The sequence below is a fragment of the Chiloscyllium plagiosum genome, unplaced genomic scaffold, assembly GCF_037043375.1.
Source record: "Chiloscyllium plagiosum isolate Xiang-an unplaced genomic scaffold, Cpla_swu_hap1 HiC_scaffold_16, whole genome shotgun sequence".
Lineage (NCBI taxonomy): Eukaryota > Metazoa > Chordata > Chondrichthyes > Orectolobiformes > Hemiscylliidae > Chiloscyllium > Chiloscyllium plagiosum.
Genome location: NW_028270154.1, coordinates 59874110 through 59897159, shown reverse-complemented (window position 1 = coordinate 59897159; position 23050 = coordinate 59874110). Strand labels below are relative to the sequence as shown.

The 23050-nt window shown below is 40.5% G+C and overlaps 1 protein-coding gene across 1 annotated transcript in view; it reads right to left on the bottom strand.

The window, feature by feature from the left end:
* Positions 1–2374: 2374 nt before the first annotated feature.
* Positions 2375–23050, bottom strand: part of pcyox1l (prenylcysteine oxidase 1 like) — a 48020-nt gene continuing 27344 nt past the window's right edge. Inside the window, exons 5-6 of the mRNA XM_043703827.2 lie at positions 11834–11974; positions 2375–6543 (exon numbers count right to left, since the gene is read on the bottom strand). Of these exons, the coding sequence (XP_043559762.1) occupies positions 5885–6543; positions 11834–11974 (800 nt within the window). The 3' untranslated portion in view covers positions 2375–5884. The remainder of the gene's footprint in view (positions 6544–11833; positions 11975–23050) is intronic.

Here is a 23050-nt window from a genome sequence, read left to right as displayed (position 1 = left end):
TACAATGTTGCAGCTCAGGATTAGGAAGTGATAACTGGATGGTTACAAAAAGCAAACATTTCACATCCCCCATTGAGATGAGGCAGGTTTTGGCATTGCCACTTTTAAATAACAGTTCATCCCTCTTTGAAGGTACCAAAGGAGAATTCATCGAGTAGATTACACAGGAGAACTGTCCATTGCTTTGTGATTTGGTGATTCGTATGCTGAGCTAAATGGGAGATAAAGCAATTACTCCATACCAAGTTAGTGATTTCATTTACGTTGCTGAGTGCAACTACCTCTTTTTAGAAGGGGCAGAACAATTGAGCTCCAGTCCACTGACCTTAAGTTGAAGTTACCCTCTGAAATGGCCTAGCAAGCCATCTAGTTCATGGATGGGCAATAAATTGCTGAGCCTGTTCCTCAGGAGATTAACTATAGTCACCATATATCCACCTTTGCTTTTCATTGGTTCTCTGATATCATTTAGGATACCTACCTTTAGTCCTTTTCTGATTGCAATATTTGGTGGCATGTAGCATCCAACCACAATTTACAAGATTCACTAAAAAGTAAATTTTGAAGAAGGAAATATGGTGTGTATGGATAAGTGGGAGGGGATGATTTGGGCTGCATTTATGCCACTTGGGTAATCAATGATGCTATGGAATCTGGAGGGATTATAGCTGACTAATATCCAATGAGGAGAAAGTGAGGACTGCAGATGCTGGAGATCAGAGTCAAGAGTGTGATGCTGGAAAAGCACAGCAGGTCAGGCAGCATCCAAGGAGCAGCAGAATCGATGTTTCAGGCATTTGCCCATTATCAGGAATGAGCCCTTCTTTCCTGATGAAGGGCTTATGTCCAAAACATCGATTCTCCTGCTCCTTGAATGCTGCCTGACCTGCTGTGATTTTCCAGTACCACACTCTTGACTCTGATCTCCAGCATCTGCAGTCCTCACTTTCTCCTCATTGGATATTAGTCAGCTATGATCCCTCCAGATTCCATAGCATCATTGATTACCCAAGTAATCTGATATCCAATGACTGCTGTGAAGAATATGCACAAATGCAACTTGGGAAAGGATGAGATCAAGTTCAATTGTGATGGCCTTTGCTCACTACACAAATCACCCATGAGGGTTGGGACTGCTGACACCAAATGGATGTAAAATTCCTGGATGTGTTCATATCAAACGATATTTGATTTGAAATGTAATTGTAAGCAAAATAAACCCATTGAGGAGATCATAATATGTAACAGCAGAAGGCCATTCAGCCCATGCCATTCAATAAGGTCATTGCTGATCAGATAATCCTCAACTCTATTTTCCTGCGTTCACCTCACAGCCAGATTATAGCTGACTAATATCCAATGAGGAGAAAGTGAGGACTGCAGATGCTGGAGATCAGAGTCAAGAGTGTGATGCTGGAAAAGCACAGCAGGTCAGGCAGCATCCAAGGAGCAGCAGAATCGATGTTTCAGGACCAAAAATCTGTCCATCTCAGCCTCGAATATACTTAAACCACCAACCTCCACAGACTTCTGTGGTAAAGGATTCCTCAGATTCATTACCTCAAAAGAAGAAATTCTTCATGTCTGTCCTAAATGGGTCTACCCTTACTCTGACATTATGCCCTCTTATCCTACCCTTTCCCACAAATGGAAAGAAACTCTCTGAATCTAACCTATCAAGTCCCCTAAGGATTTTGTAAGGTCATCTCTTATTTTCCAAACCCAAATGTGAATAGGTTTAACCTATTCAACACCTCCTCATTAGAAAATTTCTCCATATCCCGAATCAACCTAGTGAACTTTCTCTGGACTACTTCCAGTGCCAGCATATCTTTCTTCAGACAAGGGGGCTAAAACTGCTATATATGATCAAATGAATATCGCCGATCATTTACTACAGAAGCATCACTAACCAGTGGTATGTTTTAGTGTTTTTACAATTATTGTAAGGCTATTGGGAGAATTTGGCATAACATTAACATCCTAGTGGTCCAAAATAATCCAAGAAGCATGGCATTTCACCTACCTGAAGAGCAAACAACATAGGAGGCAAAGCATCAGTGAGTGATAAAAGTGAATTTGGCAAATATTATTCGGAACAGAAGGGGCCCAATTTTGATTATCAGAGTCCTTCATAAACTACTAAAACAGGACAAATTAAATGAATACATTTGAACAACGTATAACCCACAAAAGTACCTTTATACACATAATGCAACATTTTTGATATGAATGCATTGCTGCACCAAAATATAAAACATAAACACCACTATTCAGTAAATATATTAAGTAATATTTAGTTCAGGTTGATGTTGCAATGTTAGCAATTAATCCCTACATTTTGCTGAAATTAATTATTTTATTAACAATAGACTCCACAATCAGTCAGCTTTATTTGAATGATAGGCTTAGAATACAAGCAGCAAAGTCTTCAAAGGCAAATCCCATTAGCAAAGCCAGTCTTTGAAAATTTGCAGACTATTACATGGTGGTGAATTGAACAGACCACACTCACAAGCAGGTTTCTGCAGGTTTCAACAGAATTTCTGCAGGTTTCAACAGAATTTGCAAGAGATTGAAAATTAACTTTTGGATTATTCCTCCTACTAATGCAATTTTATTCAGCACTTTGTTGTAATAAAACAGAATCCTGACATCAAAGTTCATTACAAGAAAAGAAAAACAATCTATTTTAATTATCAGAAAATTGTTTGCAATATTTCTGGTCCTTTCGTAAAACAAAACCATCGGATTAATTATAATACACCACAGAATTATATCTCCAAATCATAAACACATAATCACAGTGGCAATACTGTCACTCTGAAGGAATTTTTACTAAAACACAAATTATAATGTGAAGATCTTTTTTTCCAACATTAGCTATGTAGATACATTATTTTCAGCATTTGTTTTACTTTACTAAACCATATTAGCACTCTTACGAATAGTGCGGCAGCATTCAGGTATTATGTAAATATACCAACACGAAAATGGCACATTGTATCTTCTCAATGGTCATTTGTGTAAAATTAGAAAATATAACAACAGGTTATACTACCAAGATTCACAGAGTATTTGCATAAATGTTAACATTCATTGGATGTAAAAGTTAAAAAATCATAAAATGCTTTCAAGGTGAAATCTTATCCATTTACTCAGGAAAAGCCTTTTTAAAGCCTACTGTAGAGATTGACCAATTTCTGCAGTTACAGTAGTCAGTGTGTAAAATATTTACTATTTCTTGATTCACTTTCTGAGAATGCAATGATCGATGGGCAATTTCTCTGTTCACTTTACCCCTTCAAATTTACTTTCTAATTTTCAGTATAGAATTTTTTGTTTCCCCTTATTTCACAACAGCAAGAAATTATCCCACACACGGTACGAATCCTCTGGTGTCTTGTTTATGCATAGCTATCATCACGAAGCTAAATGGCCATTGGTACATCAGTCAAGTCAGACGATGCAGTGGCTCCATATTGAAACATATAATTCAAACAGGAATGCTGTGTGTTGGACCTGCCTTTGAGCAGAACTTGTAAGGTTTGCTCTATCCCAGACTGTCCAGAAAAAATAAACCTTCCAGCATCCCAAATGTTAAACCACCTATGAGTTTGGGACAAAAGGAATTCCCATCAGTGACCATCTGATGGCTCAGGATCACACTAAACATTATGGTGCAGAACTTTTCAGAAACAAATCTATTGGTTATCTTTAACATTCACTTCCACGAGCTGTCCATATTTATATAAAGCATGCCCAATCCCACAAAGAATTTTAATCTGAAGTTTATTTACATGATATAGAAATATATTGGCAAATCAGAATCGATAAAGCAACGTCATTTGCATGATTAGGCAATTGAGCAAAGTAATTAAATTATTATTGTAGAATTATAAATTGTGCTTTTTCCATATTTCACCAACTTCTTTCTAATTTTAAACTGATGTTACTAGTATCTGAAACTTGAATTGAAGAAACACTGTGCAAAATAATATGTAAAGAAGGTATGATTTGAGGCTCTTAAGAGATGAACAAATGCAACCAAGTTAAAAAACCTCTCGAGATTTCTCTCTAGAGTAAACTGATAGGAAGAACGGACTGACTATTATAAAATAAAATATACTGGTCCACATCTTCATATTGATGTCGTGCCCAAGCAAAGATAATTTTGCCATTTTCTCATGTGCCTTCTCATTGTGGGAGAAGATGAACACTGTCTGTTTTAGCTGGTAACTGTTCTCCTTGTTTAAGTTCCAGTTCACACACAACTGCACTTCACATCAGCTGATCTTTCTCTTTATTTTCCAACACCCCAGAAGACCAATGGGAAAATAGGTACCCTTCAAAGATGTACTTTACCTCCCCACTGTTTTATGCAAATTCACAGGCTTGTGTGTGTTGGGGAAATTGTACAGATTAAACCACAGTAGCGAGTTAAAGTGGTATAGCTGGGGAGAATAGAGGGAATCCCCTGGGATAGAATCTCTGTCCTGTCATTCTACATAGTACACTAGTTTACAAAGCATTGAATGGCTACAGCACAGAAGGCCAGTCCCTATCTGTTTCCTGGATCCCTGTAAATTTGTTCACTTTGTTAATTAAATGAGTCTCTTTGCAGACCTTGAGTAAACCTCCCTAATACACTCTCAGGTAATGCATTCCAGAACCTAATCACCAGCTGAAACAAAAACGCATTTCTTCTTGTTGCTGTTGCTTCTTTTGTTAAATCATTCACAAATCAGTATACACTGGTTGCTTCTTAATAGTTTGAATGAGAAGTTTCCATAATCATTTCCACGTGGACCAAGACCAGCAACAAATTCAAGGTAATAGGATGTTTGAAATATCGGAGGTATTCTTGATACAAAAAGCAATAATCTGGAAAACCGATACAGGAAAACTGCAATAAAACCAGAAATGTTGGACATATTCAACAGATTAGGCAGCATCTGTGATGAGAGATGTAAGCAGAGGATGGGAATTCTGAAACTAATAACTCACTGTCAGATGTCCCCACCCCAAAGTATATCCACCAGTAAACCAGGCACAAGTCAGGAGTGGGATGGACTGTTCTCTACTTGCCTGGATGAGTGCAACATTCAAGTAACTTGACACCACCCAGGATAAAACAGCCTGCTTTGAGCAGCAATCTATTTATCAATTTAAACACTCACTCCCTCAATCACTGATCACAATGGCAGCAGTATACAACATGTATAAGATGGACAGCATCAACTTACCAAATGCTTCTTGACAGGACCTTCCAAACCCGCAATTACTTCTGCCTAGAATGACAAAAACAGCAGAATCGTGGGAACACAACTTGCTGCAAGTTCCTCTCCAAGTCACACACCATCCTGACTTGGAATTGTACTGCCCTTCCTTCACTGTCACTAGATGTGACGTCCTGTTACTCTGTCCAGTTGACCACCACTTTCACGAGAGCAATTAGTGATGGACAACAAATGCAGGCCATGCCATGTTACATTCCATGAAAGAATATTTAAAGCAAGTCAACTTATCGCTCCCCACAGCCACTGCCTAATGTGCTGGGCCTTTGCAGAATTTTCTGCTTTAATAATACTCCAAATAGACATAGGTAAATCTAAAACACTTCCTATCTTCCTTAAAATATTAAATTTTGTGTGTGAACTCCCTTTTTGAAATCACAAAACAGTTGAGGCAGTAATTTGGAAAAAAAAAGGATATTTCACAACTTTGAAATAGTTAATTGAACAGGTTAGCAATCAGCAACAAGGTCTTTTTAATTTAATTTCTTAATAATCAGTTTAAAACACTAAGTTCCAACTGTGGCATTGCAAGTTCAAATTCAAGTATATTATACAATGTGTATATTCATCAGAATTTGATTGGGCCCCTACAGTTCAGTTTTGATTTTATGCACTAAGTCTTTCTGATCAATCTTATCCAGTTGTTGGTGCCACCGATTATACCCCAACAAAGCTATATTTTTAGCAGCAATGGCAGACATTTCCAGGCTACTCGCTATCCATTCTACACCATTCAAATAATAGAGATTGTCATGTAGAACTATAGGAGGGATTCCCTTCATTGAGGTGTAATGAGGATATGCCAGCCAATCGGTGACTTGTACAGAGTAGTATGAAAGAAAGAGTGTCTTCAATTGTTCTTTGGTGAGGGGTGATGGAGAGAAAACCTTCCATACAGCAGCTTCCTGTGGTTGTTTTCTTCTATAATTACTGGTAATATTCACTGGGCAAATACTGCTTGTACTAAACATAAAAAGCTTTGGGCTGTCGGTCGTTACAATTGCTGCAAACGGAAACAGCTTGGGATCTGGAAACCCAAAATACGAAGAATTGAGGTAACCATGCACTATAGAAACAATCATATGTTGGTAGTGACCAGGAAAATGTGTTACTGGTGGTGTCATGTCATTAAAGGTAATATTCGAGGTTTCCCGATGTAAAGGCGTCGCAATCACCACAATGTCATAGAAATCATAACCGCCTTCATCTTCATTTTCATACTTCAGTTGATAAAGGGACTTATCTCCTAAAGAAACAAAATGTTGAAATTATTCTTGGAAATAAACTGAATTTTGCAAACATATATTTTCTTAAATCAACAATAAGCCTTGTGGAACACCACTTGTCACCGGTTGCCATCCCGAGAAGGACCCTTTTATCCCCACTGTTTGCTTTCTGCCAGACAGCCAAGCTTCTATCCATGCTAGCACCTTGCTTCTAAAATCACAGGCCATTATCTTACTCAGTAGCCTCCTGTGTGGCATCTTGTCAAATGCCTTCTTGAAGTCCAGGTAGATAACATCCATTGGCTCTCCTTGGTCTAACCTGCTCATTACGTCCTCAAAGAATTCTAGCAGATTCATCAGGCATGACCTCCCCTTGATGAAACCATGGTGACTTTTCCCTATTTTACCATATACTTCCAAGTATTCAGAAATTTCATCCTTCACAATGGATTCCAGGATCTTACCCATGACTGAGGTTAGGCAAATCAGCATATAACTTTCCCTCTTTTGCCTTACTCCCTTTTTGAACAGGGGTGTCACGTTAGCGGTTTTCCAGTGCTCTGGGACCCTCCCTGATTCTAGGAATTCCTGAAAGATCATCACTAGCACCTCCACTTTCACTTCAGCTAACCCCCTGCGAACTCTGGGGTGTAGTCCATCTGGTCCAGGTGATTTATCCACCTTCAGGCTATTCAGTTTTTCTAGTACCTTCTCCATGGTGATGGCTACCATAACTCAGCTCTGGCCCCTCACTCTCTTGAATTTTTGGCACATTACTCGGGTCTTCCACCATGAAGACTAACGTGAAGTAATTATTGAATTCAGCCATTTCCTTGTTCCCCACTACTATGTCTCCAGCACCATTTCCCAGCAGACCAATGTCCACTTTTGTCTTTCTTTTGCCTTTTATATGTCTAAAGAAACTCTTACACTCTTCCTTTATATTACTGGCAAACTTACTCTCGTGTTTAATCTTCTCCCTCCTTATTTTCTTTGTTTGCTGTCCTCTGTTGGTCTTTATAAGCTTTCCAATCCTCTGATTTCCCACCGCCGTTTGCCACATTATATGCTTTTTCTTTTGCTTTAATGTTATCCCCAACTTTCTTACTCAGCCATGGTTGCTTCATCCTCCCTGCATCCATGCTATTTTCCCCCCTCGGGATGAATCCCTGCTGTGTCTCCTGAATTACTCCCAGAAACTCCTGCCATTGCAGTTCCAATGTCTTTCCTGCCAGGATCCTCTCCCAGTCAATTCTGCCCAGCTCCTCCCTCATGCCTGCACAGTTCAGCTGCAATACCATTACCTCTGATTCAATCTTCTCCCTCTCAAACTGCAGAATAAATTCAATTATATTATGATCACCGCCCCCTAAGGGTTCCTTCACATTAAGTTCCCTTAGCAAGTCTGCCTCATTGCACAACACTAACTACACTTTTGCCTATTCCCTAGTGGGATCCACCACAAACTGCTCCAAAAGCCTTTCTGTAGACATTCCACAAATTCCTTTTTTTCCAATCCACTACCAAAATGATTTTCCCAATCCGCCTACATATTAAAATCCCCCATGATCACTGTAACTTTGCCTTTCCTACACATCTTTTCTATCTCCTGGCGTATCTTGCGCCCAAGCTCCTAACTCCTGTTTGGGGGTCTGTACATAACTCCAACTATGGTTTTCTTACCTTTGCAATTCTTCTATTTTACCCACACAGATTCTACACCATCTGACCCTATTTTGTCTCTTACTATTGATTTAATTTCATTTCTTACTAATAAGGCAGCCCCACCCCCTCTGCCCACCTTCCTATCCTTTCGACAGAATGTATATCCTTGAATATTCAGCTCCCAATCCTGATCCCCTTGCAGCCATGTCTCTGTGATGCCCACCTCGTCATACCTGCCAAGTTTGATCTGCGCCACAAGACCATTTACCTTATTCCTTATATTGTGTGCATTCAGATATAACACTTGCAGTCCTGTATTAACACATTGTCATTCGTTTGTCCAGTGTGCTTGAAGTTTGATTGCTAACCCTTTCCATATACTTTGTCCTATTTGTGCCTGCGCTGGGAGATTTTAATAACCTCTTCTGAGTTCTACACTCTTACCTCCTCCTTTAATTCAGGTTTTCTAATTTCCCCTAGAACTGAGCACTTATTTTCAAGCTCTGCCTACAACCCGTGATATGCGACTCACTAGGACTATGGTCCCTGCACAGTTCAGAGGAAGACCGTCCCATCTAATGCTAATGTCTCATGATTTCCAACCCATTTCTCCCACACCAATCCTTTGAGCGAAACATTTACCAGCTTAATCTTATTGACCCTGTGCCAATTAGCTCATGGATTAGGTAGTAATCCAGAGATTACTACCTTTTTTGGTTCTACTTTTCACTTTAGCTCCTAGCTGTTCATACTCCTTTAGCAGAACCTCTGCCCTAGTTTTGTCTATGTTGTTGATATCTACATGGACCACAACCACTGGGTCTTTACCCTCCTACTCTAAGTTCCTCTGCAGCTCAGATAAGATATCCCAAACCCGAGCACCAAGCAGGCAACACAACCTTCAGGACTCATGATCCTGGTCACAGAGAACAGTGTCTGTGCCTCTAACTAGACTATTCCCAATTATATTTCTCTTCTCTCCCCCCACTTGAATGGCTCCCTGCACCACAGTGCTGTGGTCAATCGGCTCAGTTTCCCTGCAGTCCCCATTCCCATCCACACAGGGAGCAAAACTCTTGAATCTGTTGGACAAGGACAGGATCTGAGGCTCCAGCTGGATCCCTCTATCTGCCTCACCCACAGCCACATCCTCCTGTCCCTGACCACTGGCCAAATTCGAGTTAGTTAGTCTAAGGGGTGCGACTGTCTCCTAAAACACAGCATCCAGGTATAACTCTCACTCTCCCTGATCTGTTGCAATGTTTGAAACTCAGACTCCAGCTCATCGACTCGGAGCTGGAATTCTTCCAGCAACCAACATTTACTACAGACATGGTTACTGGGAACTACAAAAGGGTCCACCAGCTCCCACATCATGCAGAACCAAATCACCTGACTCTTCATTCTATTTTATTTAATTTGTTTTGAATTTGTTTTTTTTTTAGTTTTTAACTTTCTGTATCACTGCTTATGCAAGTTTTAAGTAATATATAAGTCGTAATCAATAAATTAAAGACTTAAATTTAGCAGACCCCTTATTAGACAATCAAATCACAGCCCTCCTGGCTGTGATGTCATTTTTCAGTTTCTCCTCAGTCGGAACAATTTCGAATCGGAATCTCTTACTTTTCCAGATTGCTCTCCATTCACTCCCACTCAGCTCCAGTCCCAAAGTGCAGGCCCCAAATCCACGAGCTAAGTTTTTATAATCTCTTACCTTCCCAGGCTGCTCTCCGTTCGCTCCAGCCCCAAAGTGCAGGCCCCAATATGTGGGACTGGTGAGAGTGTGGGGAGTGTGGTGGTGATTACACATGAATATCTGCCATAATTGGTTCTTCTTTTAGAGTCATAGAGTCACAGAGATTTTCAGCATAGATACAGACCCTTTGGTTCAACCCGTCCATGCTGACCAGATATCCCAACCCAATCTAGTCTCACCTGCCAGCACCCAGTCCATATCCCTCCAAACCCTTCCTATTCATATACCCATGCAGATGCCTTTTAGATATTGCATTAAATCTTTAGGTGATGGAATCTGACTCACAAAGTTCACTTTTAGCCTTTGAACTTTTTGTGTTGTCCTTACCACTGGCATTAACACATTGATAAATTGGCTCAATATTTCTTTCAAGATATGTTTGGTCAAATAATTCAAAACAAACTGTCTGAAAAGATCATTTCTAACTACATGGAGGCCATATTTTAGGTGCAAACTTTCTATTATGCATAGATTTTATGTAAATTTTTTCAAACCTCCACATCATTGTAATAAGGCATAATATTTGTTCATTCCTGTTCCTACCCAAACAAAAAACAGGAAGGGGAGTAAAGTACAAACATTTCAAAGTGCCATCCAAGCTCTCTGAGTTAAAGATCTACTGTAGTCCAATCAGTAAAGTAGAGGAACCGTGCAGCAGTTTGCATATGATACTAGATAACTTACCAAAATCCCAGCTAATATTGTAACATTAGATCTTGAGGATATGAAACCTGAATACAGATGCTCTTAATAACTTAGGCGGCAATAAAATGGCTTCTCAATGCAAATAGCATGACAAAATGGCTTAGAGTCATAGAGATGTACAGCATTCTAGGCTGCAAATTGACAATTCTGCTAAAGCTGCATAAAATGGCTTTTAAGTTACTAATTACTAATTCTGTTATAGCTGCATAATTGACTAACCACAGTCTGCTTCAATAGAAATTAGCAGACAATGCTCCCTGTACAGCATAAAAAAACTAGACTAGATAAGACATTACTGGTCATCCTAACTGATCTTCAGATACAGGTACAGTGGCTCAGTTAGTGAGATAAGGGTGGTCTGAGTGTTGGAAAACTAAGATGGTTCCTAGGATCACTGGATCAAGTAACTGTCAAATAAAGCTGTATCCTATATTGATTGGTAATTGTTTGAATGTACTATGTGATCATGGCCTATACCCTTCTTTAAGAAAAGTATAAAAATGTCCTTGTTTTAGGCCAAGTGTATAACCTCAGTGTTTCTGAACACTCTGTGCCCGACTGTATGAAAAATAAAGAGTGAAATCTTAAAAGCCAAACCGATTCCAAGTGTTTATTGACCGATCGCAGAACTGAGACACCCTGCTGGGGGTGCAGATCTTCAATTTTGTGCTGATAACATATCCTTTAAAAAACAAACAGTCCGGTTTTTTGTAGTGTGCCTTCACTGACTATTGCTCAGTTATTCAGTGTATGAATATGACTTCCATCTAATCATTAAGTATACACTTGGTGGCGGCCTGGGACTCTTTTTGGTGGCTTCGGTGGCTGTTTCTATCAGCTTCAGTTTGGATTTCCTTGTGGCAGCTTCAGTCAGTTTGTGACTCCATGCAACGTTTTCTTCAGCATCATGGCTGGATCCAGCCCGGGATACATTTTCTGAACTTTTATTCCGTTATTTTTCTCATTTATGTTTACGATTTTGTATTTTTGAAGGTCTGTAATGCTTCTTATTTCTTTATTTCTCTAATTTCTTTTCCCTAAGAATTTGTACTCAAGAATTTGTACCTAGGTACTTTTGTATCAAAGATGGTGCTGTAAGTAGTGACTTGTAAACTTTTCACTGTACTCATGTGAGTATATGACAATAACGCTAATTCAATTAAATTTAATTCCTTCCTTACCTGATGGGTGCAGAGAAATTGAAGTCACTGTGGTGTGGGCAACATTGACTTTTGCTGAATCAAGTAACTGGGAACAAACCAGTTTATTTCCTCCTTCCACTGCCCAAAGGCCAGCTTGGACCCCTGCTATCGATACTGCTCCTGCACAAAGAGAGAATAAATCATTAGAATAATGCGTTTGACTTAAATTTACATTTCAGAAATACAAAGCAATTTTCCCTGATGGTCAACGTGGGAAAATTGCTGTAAGCTTTCACTCTGAAATGAATCCAAATTCCATTTTACTTGATTTCCAACTAATCTCAGCATGCCAAATAACTTGCACTATGTGAGATATATGAAGCTGTCTCCTGGAGTCTAATCTCCATTGCCTGATGAAGGTGACTCACACTAGGCTTCCTCGCATCAGAGTCACGACACACCTGAAAACGCTGTTCCCAGAGTCATCCTGAAAGTTGATTTTCAGATGCAGGTTCATAGACAGCACACTAATTATTACAGATAAATGGATTCTAGCAACAGGTAAATAATTAAATTAATTCTACAATTTAAAATTCTAAACTGACCAGGAAAACAAGACACATGTAGAATGTAACTGAGAAAACAGCTCTGTTGTCTTTGTTCTTAAGATCTGTTGGGTTGGCTCTTGATGATCCAAGATTTCTCCTCAACCTTCCATTTTTTTCCCCTCAAAAGCATTTGCTGGCTTGCAAGTGGCACAGGGTGGCTGTTTCACTGATGAACGGTTTCTGACTTATTCAATTCAAAGTCACAACTTGTCACATCTGCATAAGGAAAGATAAGCTGTTTTCCTAGATAACTTACTGCAGAGAACTGAGAGATTTTCTTCATGGCTGCATTTGTTTCTCTTACAGTCTATCTAGCTTCTCTTTGTCTTGTTCACAGCCCAAGCTGTTGTTACCTGGCAACCAAATGGATGGCTGTGGACAGGTAGAGGACCTTTGTTATTGATAACTGGCCACCAGTCCACACCAGTCAGCTTCCCTTGTAAACAAACCATTAGTTCCAGTTCGTCTGCAAATTGCTGGAGCTACCAGCTACTCAAACAGGTTCACAACAGGTATGGATTGCTTAATTTCAACACACTTCAAAATTCTCATTTCAGTCCACAGTTTTAAGAAGCACAAATATAAAAACATAGTGGAATGTGGGTAGTAAGTGTTTGTCATGACTAATCCAGCCCACAGCAAGCAACTATAAATACACACATGAAGCTGTAGTCATTAGGGATATTTTGGAAAGCTATAGGGCAACGAGTGACAGGGAATAAGTGCTGGCCAGCCAGTGATGCCCACATCCCAAAAATAAATTTTAAAAATAGCAAGGGTCTTGAAGTGAGTGGACATGGCTAAATCTGCTCACAGACAATTAGACAACGGCACAGTGGCAAGCACTGCTGCCTCACAGAGCCAGAGGCCCGGGTTCAATTCCCGCCTCAGGCGACTGACTGTGTGGAGTTTGCACGTTCTCCCAGTGTCTGCGTGGGTTTCCTCCAGGTGCTCCGGTTTCCTCCCACAGTCCAAAGATATGCAGGGTCAGGTGAATTGGCCATGCTAAATTGCCCGTAGTGTTAGGTAAGGGGTATGGGTGGGTTTCGTTTCGGCGGGTCGGTGTGGACTTGTTGGGCCGAAGGGCCTGTTTCCACACTGTAATGTAATCTTATCTTAATCTAAAACCCTAGAGAATGGGAATAACTTGCTGCTCCAATTAAACTTATTTTTCTTAGTGCCCATTTTTGCAGAGTGTTGTTTAATTTTTAAGTAATTTTAATCCTGTGTGTTCTATTGTGATGCAGAAAGTGCACCAGCTGTGTACAGTAGGATAAGCACATAACTCCACAGATTACATTCAAACAAGAAATTGTAACTGAAAAAAATGTACCTTTAAAATTTAGTATTTATTTCTAATTCAGTTCCAGGAAGTTTACTTGAGACTATATAGCTCAAGATAAACTAGTTAATCTTTGTTGATATGATATTTCCTTATGCTAAACAGGTTAAGTATTTTTCTAAAACTCTGGCACGACAATTCATTTGTTCTGAAGTTCTTCCTTGAGAAGATCAAACTTCAAAGTAATAAATTTTAAATTTTAAAACTTCTTTAAAAAGTCTTTTTTAAATTATAACCTATTTTTCTAATCAACCTGTTCAGCTATGTTATTTAGAGACATGCAGGGCAGATGGGACTTGAACACAGGCTTCCCAGTCCAGGGGTAGAGACATTGTCACTAAGCCACAATATGGAGCTTCAACAAAACTTGCTTGAGGGTGGAATTTAATGAGGGAGGCAGGGGCTGTCAGACTATCGGTCACCAAAACAGGCTGCAGGCAACCTGCCTCCACGACTCCTAGTCCCATGGAGGTCATTAAATTTCTTTTATTATTCAATGGATAGAAATCTTGCCCCAAGAGCTACCAACTAACTAGAGGCTGGCACCTCTCCATCACCAGGAGTGCCACCTGGAACAACAATTGCCCTTGGGACGACACTTGGGCCTTTAGAAGGGTCGTTGTTCTGCAGACAGCCCACATCCCAATGTCTGATTCCTGTGATCCTGTCCTTTGAACAAGCATTCCTCCCATCAACCTACTTCCTGATCTAACAAAACTAAAATACTGTGGATGCTGGAAATCTGAAATAAGAACAGAAATTGCTGAAGAAATTCAGCTATTTGATCTGGAAACATCTGCAAGAGAGGGAAACAAAGCTTTACAAGTATGATATGACTCTCCTTCAGAACTGAAGGGAGATTTCTCCAGAACTGTGAAATTAGAAGTTAATGCTCTCTTAGAAGTTAATTTAAACTAATATAAATTAAATTAGGTTTCCACACAATACTATTGTTTTTCCGTCCAGCTGGTTAGATTTGAAATATGGAATAATGCACAGATACCAACCATAAAGCAAACCAATACAAGCACTAACATGTAGATATAGGTACCATATCAGAAGCTAAAACTGAAACGTCTAAAAGAAAGGTACATGTGTATACTTTAAACATCTCTATTTGTGGTGGATTTTAAATACTGAGATCGTAAAGCTGCTTCAATGTTAATCAAGCACAAACCGAAAGTGAGCCAAATAGGTCAAGTCATCAAATACATAAAAGTAGACCTACAGCAGAATCTCAAAAGGTAAAGAAGGAAGAAAATTTAGAGATTAGGCCCTGCACGGTTTGCGATTATAGCCATCAATGCCACACAGAAGAAAACAGAGTTGAATGAGAGACCGGAAAGTGAAGCCCCGGAGCATAGGAAGGCTGGAAGAAGAAGAGCTCTTGTATTCTTTTGGATAAATTCTAAGCAAAGATTTTTGTGGGCGTATCATATTGTCATTTTAAATTCATTTGGCCTCCCTTCTCAGTATGAGGTGGGAGTAAACTTCTCAGATTTTGATGTCAATTGATGACAGTTGAAAGCAGTTCGCAATGCCCTTACCAGAAAACACATATCAAATGTTAAATTTCAAAGGTTTTGCTAAAACCATATGAAATTTAGTTGAGCTTCTTTACAGACACACACTTTAATCTGTTTTATTATCACAACATACAATATTTTTTGCGAAGCAGTGTAATTCAGAGTAAACGTAACTACAAATTCATCGTTTTTACTGCAAGCAAGCCGTTTGCAATGATGTGCAAGTTGCATTTTAAATGCACAAAGGACATTTCTCGGCAGAATAATTCAAATTCAAGGCATCTGTTTGAGTCGAAAAGAAAATGCTAAGGTAACTTCTACTTTGGTTAAACTGTTCGTGGAACAAGGAGTATTGCTGACTAGCCCAGTATTTCTGTCCAACCAGAATAGCCCTGGAGAAGACAATGGGAGACCTGAAGAAGGGTTACAGCCAAAACACTGACTTCTCCACCTTCTGATCCTGCCTGGCTTGCTGTGTTCTTCCAGCCTCCTGCTTCTCTACCCTGGAGAAGATAGTAATATGCTGTCTTCTTGATTGAACCACTGCTATCCTTGGGATGTGGGAACACACACAGTACTGTTAGGGAGGAAGTTCCAGGAATTTGTTCCTTAACTGCTGCTTGGTTAATGATGTATTTCCAAGTCAGGATGGTGTGTGGCTTAGAGGGCAACTTGTGGGTTGTAATACCATCCAGATGGTAAAATGTCTGGGTTTGGAAGGTGCTTTCAGAGGCCTTTGATGAGTTACTGCAATATATCTTGTAGATGGTATACCCAACTGCTGCTGTGTGTCAATGGCAAAGAGAATGAGTTTCGAACATGGTGGTCAGCTTTATCCTGGATGATGTCAAGCAAGTGGTGGATTCAATCACACTCCTGACTTGTGCCTTGTAGATGGAAGACAGGCTTCAGTGAGTCAGGACTGAAGCTATCAAAGAAAGATTCCTAGCCCAAAGAGAAAATGCTGGAAAATCTCAGCAGGTCCTACTGACCCTTTGTCAAAGTTAGACTCGAAACATCAGCTCTTTTCTCTCCTTACAGATGCTGCCAGATCTGCTGAGATTTTCCAGTATTTTCTCTTTTGGTTTCAGATTCCAGCATCCACAATAATTTGCTTTTATAAAGATTCCTAGCCTCTGTCCTATTTTTCTTTAAAAAAAGTATTCATTTGTGGGATATGGGTGTCTAGACTGGCCAACATTTATTACCCAGCCCTTCTTTCCCTTGAGACATTAGTGATGAGCTGCCTTCTTGAACTACTGCAGTCCACCTGCTGTGGGTTGATGCACAATGCCCTTTAGCGAGGGAATTCCAGGATTTTGACCCAGCGACAGTGAAGGAACAGCTTCCAAGTCAGGATGGGGAGTGGCTTGGAGGGGAACTTGAAGGTGGTAGTGTTCCTATATTTCTGCTGTCCTTGTCTTTTAAATGGAGGTGGTTGTGGGTTTGGGGATATCTTGGAGATAGCTCATACTGCTGCTACTCAGCGTTGGTGATGGAGGGTTTGGATGTTTGTGGATATGGTGCCAATCAAGTGGGCTACGTTGTCCTAGATGGTGTCAGAGTTGATAATGGTGTGGCGCTGGAAAAAGCAAAGGAGGTCAGGCAGCATCTGAGGAGCAAGACAATCGATATGTTGGGGCTGCACTCAACCAGACAAGTGGAGAATATTCCATCACACTCCTGACTTGTGCCTTGTAGATGGTGCACAGGCTCTGGGGAATCAGGAAGTGAGCTACTCGCTGCAGTATTCCTAGTCTCTGACATGCTCTTGTAGCCACCGTGTTTATGTGGTGAACCCAGTTGAGTTTCTGATCAAAGATAACCCCTAGGACATTGATAATAGGGGTTTCAGTGATGGTAATGTATTGAATGCCAAGAGACAATGGATAGATTGTCTGTTTTTGGTGATGGTCATAGCCTGGCATTTGTGGGGCCAGAACGTTACTTGCCAATTGTCAGCCCAAACCTGGATATTGTCCAGATCTTGTTGTATCTGAACATGGACTGCTTCAGTATCTGAGAGTAATGAATGATACTGAACATTGTACGTTATGCAAACATCGGTGAACATCCCTACTTCTGACCTTATGACAGACCTTCTGACATTGATGAAGCAGCTAATGGTTGAGCTTAGGTAGCCATGTATTTATGTGGCTAATCCAGTTCAGTTTCTGGTCAATGGTAATCCTAGATATGGACTATGGCAATGCCATTGAACCTCAAGGGGTGATTGTAAGATATTCAGTGCTGGTACTAGTGTAATGCCAATTTAATTTTTCAGCTGAAGCCTGGATGTTGTTCAGCTCTTTCTACTTATGGACACAGACTGCTTCAATATCTGAAGAATCACTGATGGTCTGAACTTTTCACAAGCATCAGTGAATATCTCACTTTTGACCATATAAAGGAGGAGAGATCATTAATGAAGCAGCTGAAGATGCTTGGGCCTAGGGCACTACTCTGAGGAACTCCTGTAGATGTCCTAGAGCTGAGATAATTGACTTCCAACAACCACAACTATCCTCCTTTGTGCAAGGTAGGATTCCAACCAGCAGAGATATCCCCCTCCAACTCACACTGACTGCAGCTTTGCTGGGAAGTCTTGATGTCACACTAGGTCAAATGCAACTTTATCTTCAAGGCATCTCCAGTCCTCACTTTCTCTTCTACCTTCAGGGCAGTCAGTCTCACCTCAACTGCAAGGTTCAGCCTCTTGATGCTCTTATAAGGCTGTAAAAGGACCAGGAGGTGAGCGACTCTTGCGGAACCCAAACTGAGCAGGTTATTCCTTTGCAAATTCTGCTTAATTGTAGTATCGGCAGCCTCTTCCAATCACTGTGCCAATGATGGAGTCTAGTCCGATAGGGCAGTGATAGGCCGAGTTGGAGATGTATGACTTTTGTGTACAGCAGATATCTGCAGCACAGCAAGTCTTCAGTACTTCTGCTGTAACATTCCTCAGGTCCACTGCCTTTGCAGTATCTAGTGTCTTCAGCTGTTTCCAGATACCACATGGTGTGGATGGAATTGGCTGAAGACCAGCCTCAGGATGAAACCAAAATGGACAGGAACACAGGAATTGCCGTAAGCCATTCAGCCCATCGAGCCTGCTCTGCCATTTAGTATTATTGCTGATGAAACATCTCAATGCCTTTTACCAAGATTCTCCCTACAACTCTTTTCCCTTGACAGTCAAAAATGAAATCAACCTCTACTTTAAAAAGAGAGTATACTCTGGGGTAGAGAATTCCAAAGATTTCTTGGAATCTTTGTCAAAATAATCAGAGTGAAATGAAATTCTCCTCTGTACTAAATGACATTCCCTGTTCAGCCTCTTTTTTTGCAGCCACCTCCCACCCCCCAACATCACCATCACTGAGGTTGGGGATATTTGTGCAGCCTCAAGCTCCTGTTAATTGTTTAATTGTTCACCATTACTCATGACTGGATGTAACAAACTGCAGAACTTAGATCTGATCAGTTTGTTGTTTGCTGTTGTCACTTAGCCTTCTCTATTGAACTGTATTCCACTATTTAGCAGGCAAGTGCTCCTCCACTGTAGTTTCATCAGGCTGACATAACTTGCAGTATGCATTGTTGTTTCCTGGCAGGCAGTCCTGCACTCTTCATTCAACAAAGGTCGATCCCTTGGCTTGTTGGCAATTGTAGTGTAGCGCTACATCATAAGATTACAGATTGTGTGGTAGTATAATTCTGCTGTTGCTGATGCTGAATGTTGCCTCATAGGCATACAGGCTTGAGTTGCTAGATATGCTCAAAGTCTATCCCATTTACCACAGTGATTATGCTAGACAACAAAATCGAAAGTATTCTCAATGCGCTCACAGCCCGCTGCAGTCCCAGTCTAGCATTTATATGCTTTAGGACCAAGCCAGCTCAGTTAGTAGTTGTGCTGCTGATGAGCTATTCTTGGTGATAGGCACTGAAGCTCTCCACCCAGATCACATGGTGTTCCTTTTCCATCCTCAGTGCTTCCACCCAATGGTGTTCAGCAGCAAGAGCACTGATTAATTAGCAGAAGGCAGGGCAGTAGGTGGTAATTAGTAAGTGGTTTCCTTACCCTTCATGCGGCCTGAAGTCAATGTTGAGGACTGCCCTAAAAACTCCCTCCCAACTATATACCACCGTGCTGCCATCTCTGCTGGATCTGTCCTGCCAGTGGGACAGAACAAAGCCAGGGACGGTGAAGGTGTTTTCTGGGGCTTGTCTTTAAGGTATGATTCCACAGATGTGACTACATCAGGCTTTCGTCTGAGTAATCTGTAGGACAGCTCTTCCAAATTTTGGTCCGGAGCCCAGGATACTGGAACAAAGGTCAATAGGCTATGTTTACCATTATCATGTCTAGGGCCTAAGTCAATGCCAGGTGATCCATCCCGTTTCTTCCATTTCTCATCTTCAGATAAGTCCACATGTAGAGTCACAGGATTCAATTTTGGAATTTAAACAACTCTCATACATAAATAAATAAAACTCATATGTTGTTGAATCATTTCAAGTCTGAGAATGCAGCTGCAGATATATTATGGATAAATTTTGGGAAACGAGTAAAGACCAATATTATGACACAGAAGTCTTCCCTCAGTCTTCTGAGCAATGGAGGTGAAATGACTGAGGTAGAGTTGTGGTCAATCTTCAATCTTTGCAGAGCTGGTAGCTCTCAGATCTACAAATAGGGCCCCACTGCTTGATCTAGGAAGCCAGTCTAAAGAGGGGCTAGTGAAAGGAAAAAAGGTTGCAGCTCATAGTCATTATCCGAATTACAGCACTCCAAGATGCACAGTGTGGAAAAGGGACAGACAGAATGTTGAGCTGCTTTAGGTTAAGGTTGATCTTGGCATTTTGTAAACACCAGAGGGTGCTTACAGAACTGCACATTACCAAACTGCGGAAAGAGACTGCATAAAATTAGTGATAAATGAAAAGCACGTTTTTTTCTTGGACAAGAGATCTCAAAATTCTAATTTGCTTTCTCAATTCCATCAGGCTAATTTCATGCCTCAGTGACTCCATTTGATTTCCCCTGACAGCTCACATTGTCATGGTAAATTTAAGCTTCAGTGTTCAGTAGTGATAAAGCGTCCAAATTTTAAAAGCTTCCAATCGCTTTTCACTCCTCACTTGAACTTTAATCTAGTAATTTAAGTAATAGCATTGTTCTGTCAGATAACAGAAAGCTCCAGAGTTTCTAAGAAAACTACCATTTGAATCTTGTCCCTTGAGATGTTTTACTGCATTGGAAGCAACATATAAACAGACTTTTATGTTGACCTTTAAATGCAATGTTATCTCTGTAGACAAAATGAGTTACAAAATTGAGATTCCCAGAACAATTAATGTAGGAACATCTACTTCACCGGCATATAAGAATGTACAAATATAATTCATTTAACAATTGAATATTGCAACATATTGACTAATAAAAATATTGAGCATGTTACAGGATGATGTACTGCAAGACTCCATCTGGTATCTAACCATATTACTGCAGTTTATCTTCAGACATAAATTATTAAACAGTGCAACGCATTCAGAAGTTAAATGGAGCTAATTCACCCATTTAAAACCTCAAGAAATTCAGATAGTATCTGTATAAGAGTTTTATTGAGGAGGCACAGAATTCAGCTGTTGGGTGCTTCAATGTACTAAATCTCTTTCACAAGCCAAACCAAATCCTGTCAAATTTCCCAGTGGGCTCCAGCCATAATTTTACAAATAACTACTATTGAGTGCAAGATTTTTTTATCAGGTCACAGCTCCCCCTACTTCTCATCAATCATAGAAAGAGCTAGCAGTAAGAACACGGGTCCTGTTGAATCAGCCGGTTAAGAGCTTTCCAAGCATCAATTTTATCCATGAACTGGAGCATTATTAGACAGAATTATGCTTGGATTGTTTTATAGGCAGCACTCCCTGTTGGAAAGAAGCTGAGGTTCTGAGTTAGTAACACCTGGAATTATATTTAGATAGCCAGATTGGAACAATGAGGCTCTATCATGTGACAGGGCTTCTCTCAGCAAATGATGTTAATAAAGAGTCATAAAAGAAGGATATAAACTGTTTCCATTCGGAATCTAATCTATTGGCCAGGCCCATTGCTGATGATGTAGCTTGTATGTGTGAGTTTCCTTTTATTATTGTCCAGTTTGCAACTGCAGAAGTTAAAAAAAATCTGGAATTTAAACTTAGATAAGTTATGCCAGCATGGAGTGATTGTGCACATTCAGTATCAGACCAAATTACAATATTAAATGAATGATAAAGTGTTTGACTGAAATACGGAACTTGCCATTAGTAGATACCCATATAAAGATGCTTTATTTAATCACAGACACAGAAAAGAAGAAACTCAACCCTTACATTTTTTGCTATTAAGTACATCTCTTTTTGGACAATTAAAATTAGAAGAAATTTTGGTCATAGCAGCTGATAAGTTACTGTACAGACACAATAAAAGCAGGACATCCTTTGCTGATAAGAAGTTAAACATGTCAATAAACTGTAAGTTTTGCTAAAAAAGCTAACACCCTCATACATCTAGAAAATCAGGGAGCCTGTCAAGTTATCTTATTAAAATATGTCCCACTCATGGGACGTGGGCATCAAAGGCTGGCCAGCTTTTATTGCCTGTCCTTACTTACCCTTGAGAAAGTGGTGGTGTGCTGTAGGTAGACCTACAATGCTCCTGGGGAGGGAACTTCAGACTTCTGACCCAGCGACAGTGAAGAAAAATGACATCTTTCCAAATCAGGATGGTGAGTGGCTTGGAAGGAAACTTGCAAGTGGTTGTGTTCCCAAGTACCTGCTGCCCTTATCCTTCTAGATGCAAGTGGCTGTGGGTTTGTAAAGTGCTGTCAAAGGATGAATTGGCAAATTTAAGTAATGTACCTTGTAGATAACACACACTGCTGCTATTAAGCATTGGTGGTGGAGGAACTGGCTGCTAGTGAATGTGGTGCCAAATGGGCTGCTTTGTCCCGGAAGGTGTCAAGATTCATGAGTGTTGTTGGAGCTGCACCCATCCAGGCAGGTGGGGAGTATTCCACCATACTCTTGACTTGTGCCTTATGGATGATGGATAAACTTTGGGGAGTCAGGAGGCAAGTTACTCACTGCAGTATTCTTGTCCTCTGACCTGCTCTTGCAACCACTGTGTTTCTGTGGTGAGTCCAGTTGGGTTTCTGGTCAATGTTAACCCCAGGATCTTTATAGTGGAGGATTCAGTGATGGTAATACCATGGTATTGACAAGGATAATGATTAAATCGCACCTTATTGGAGATGGGCATTGCCTGGTGTTTGTGAGGCCAGAATGTTACTTACTACTTGTCAGCCCCAGCCTGGATATCATCCAGATCTTGTTGTATTTATACATGAATTGCTTCAGTATCCGAGAAGTCACCAATAGTGCTGAACGTTGGCAAATGTTCCCACTTCTGACCTTTTAGTGGCGGGAAACTCATTCACAAAGCAGCTGAATATGGTTGGGCGTATGGCACTAGCCTGAGGAACTCCTGCAGAGATATCCTGGAGCTGAGATGGCAGACTTCTTCCTAGTGCAAGGTAAGATTCTAACCAGCAAACAGTTTGCCCCCAACATCCACGGATTCCAGTTTTGTGAGGGCTCCATGATGCCCCCCCCTCAGTTGAATGCAGCCTTGATGTCAAGGGCTGTCACTCTCAGCTGCCCTCTGGAATTCAGCTCTTTTGTCCACCTTTGAACCAAAACTGCTATGAGGTCAGAAGCTGAGTGGTCC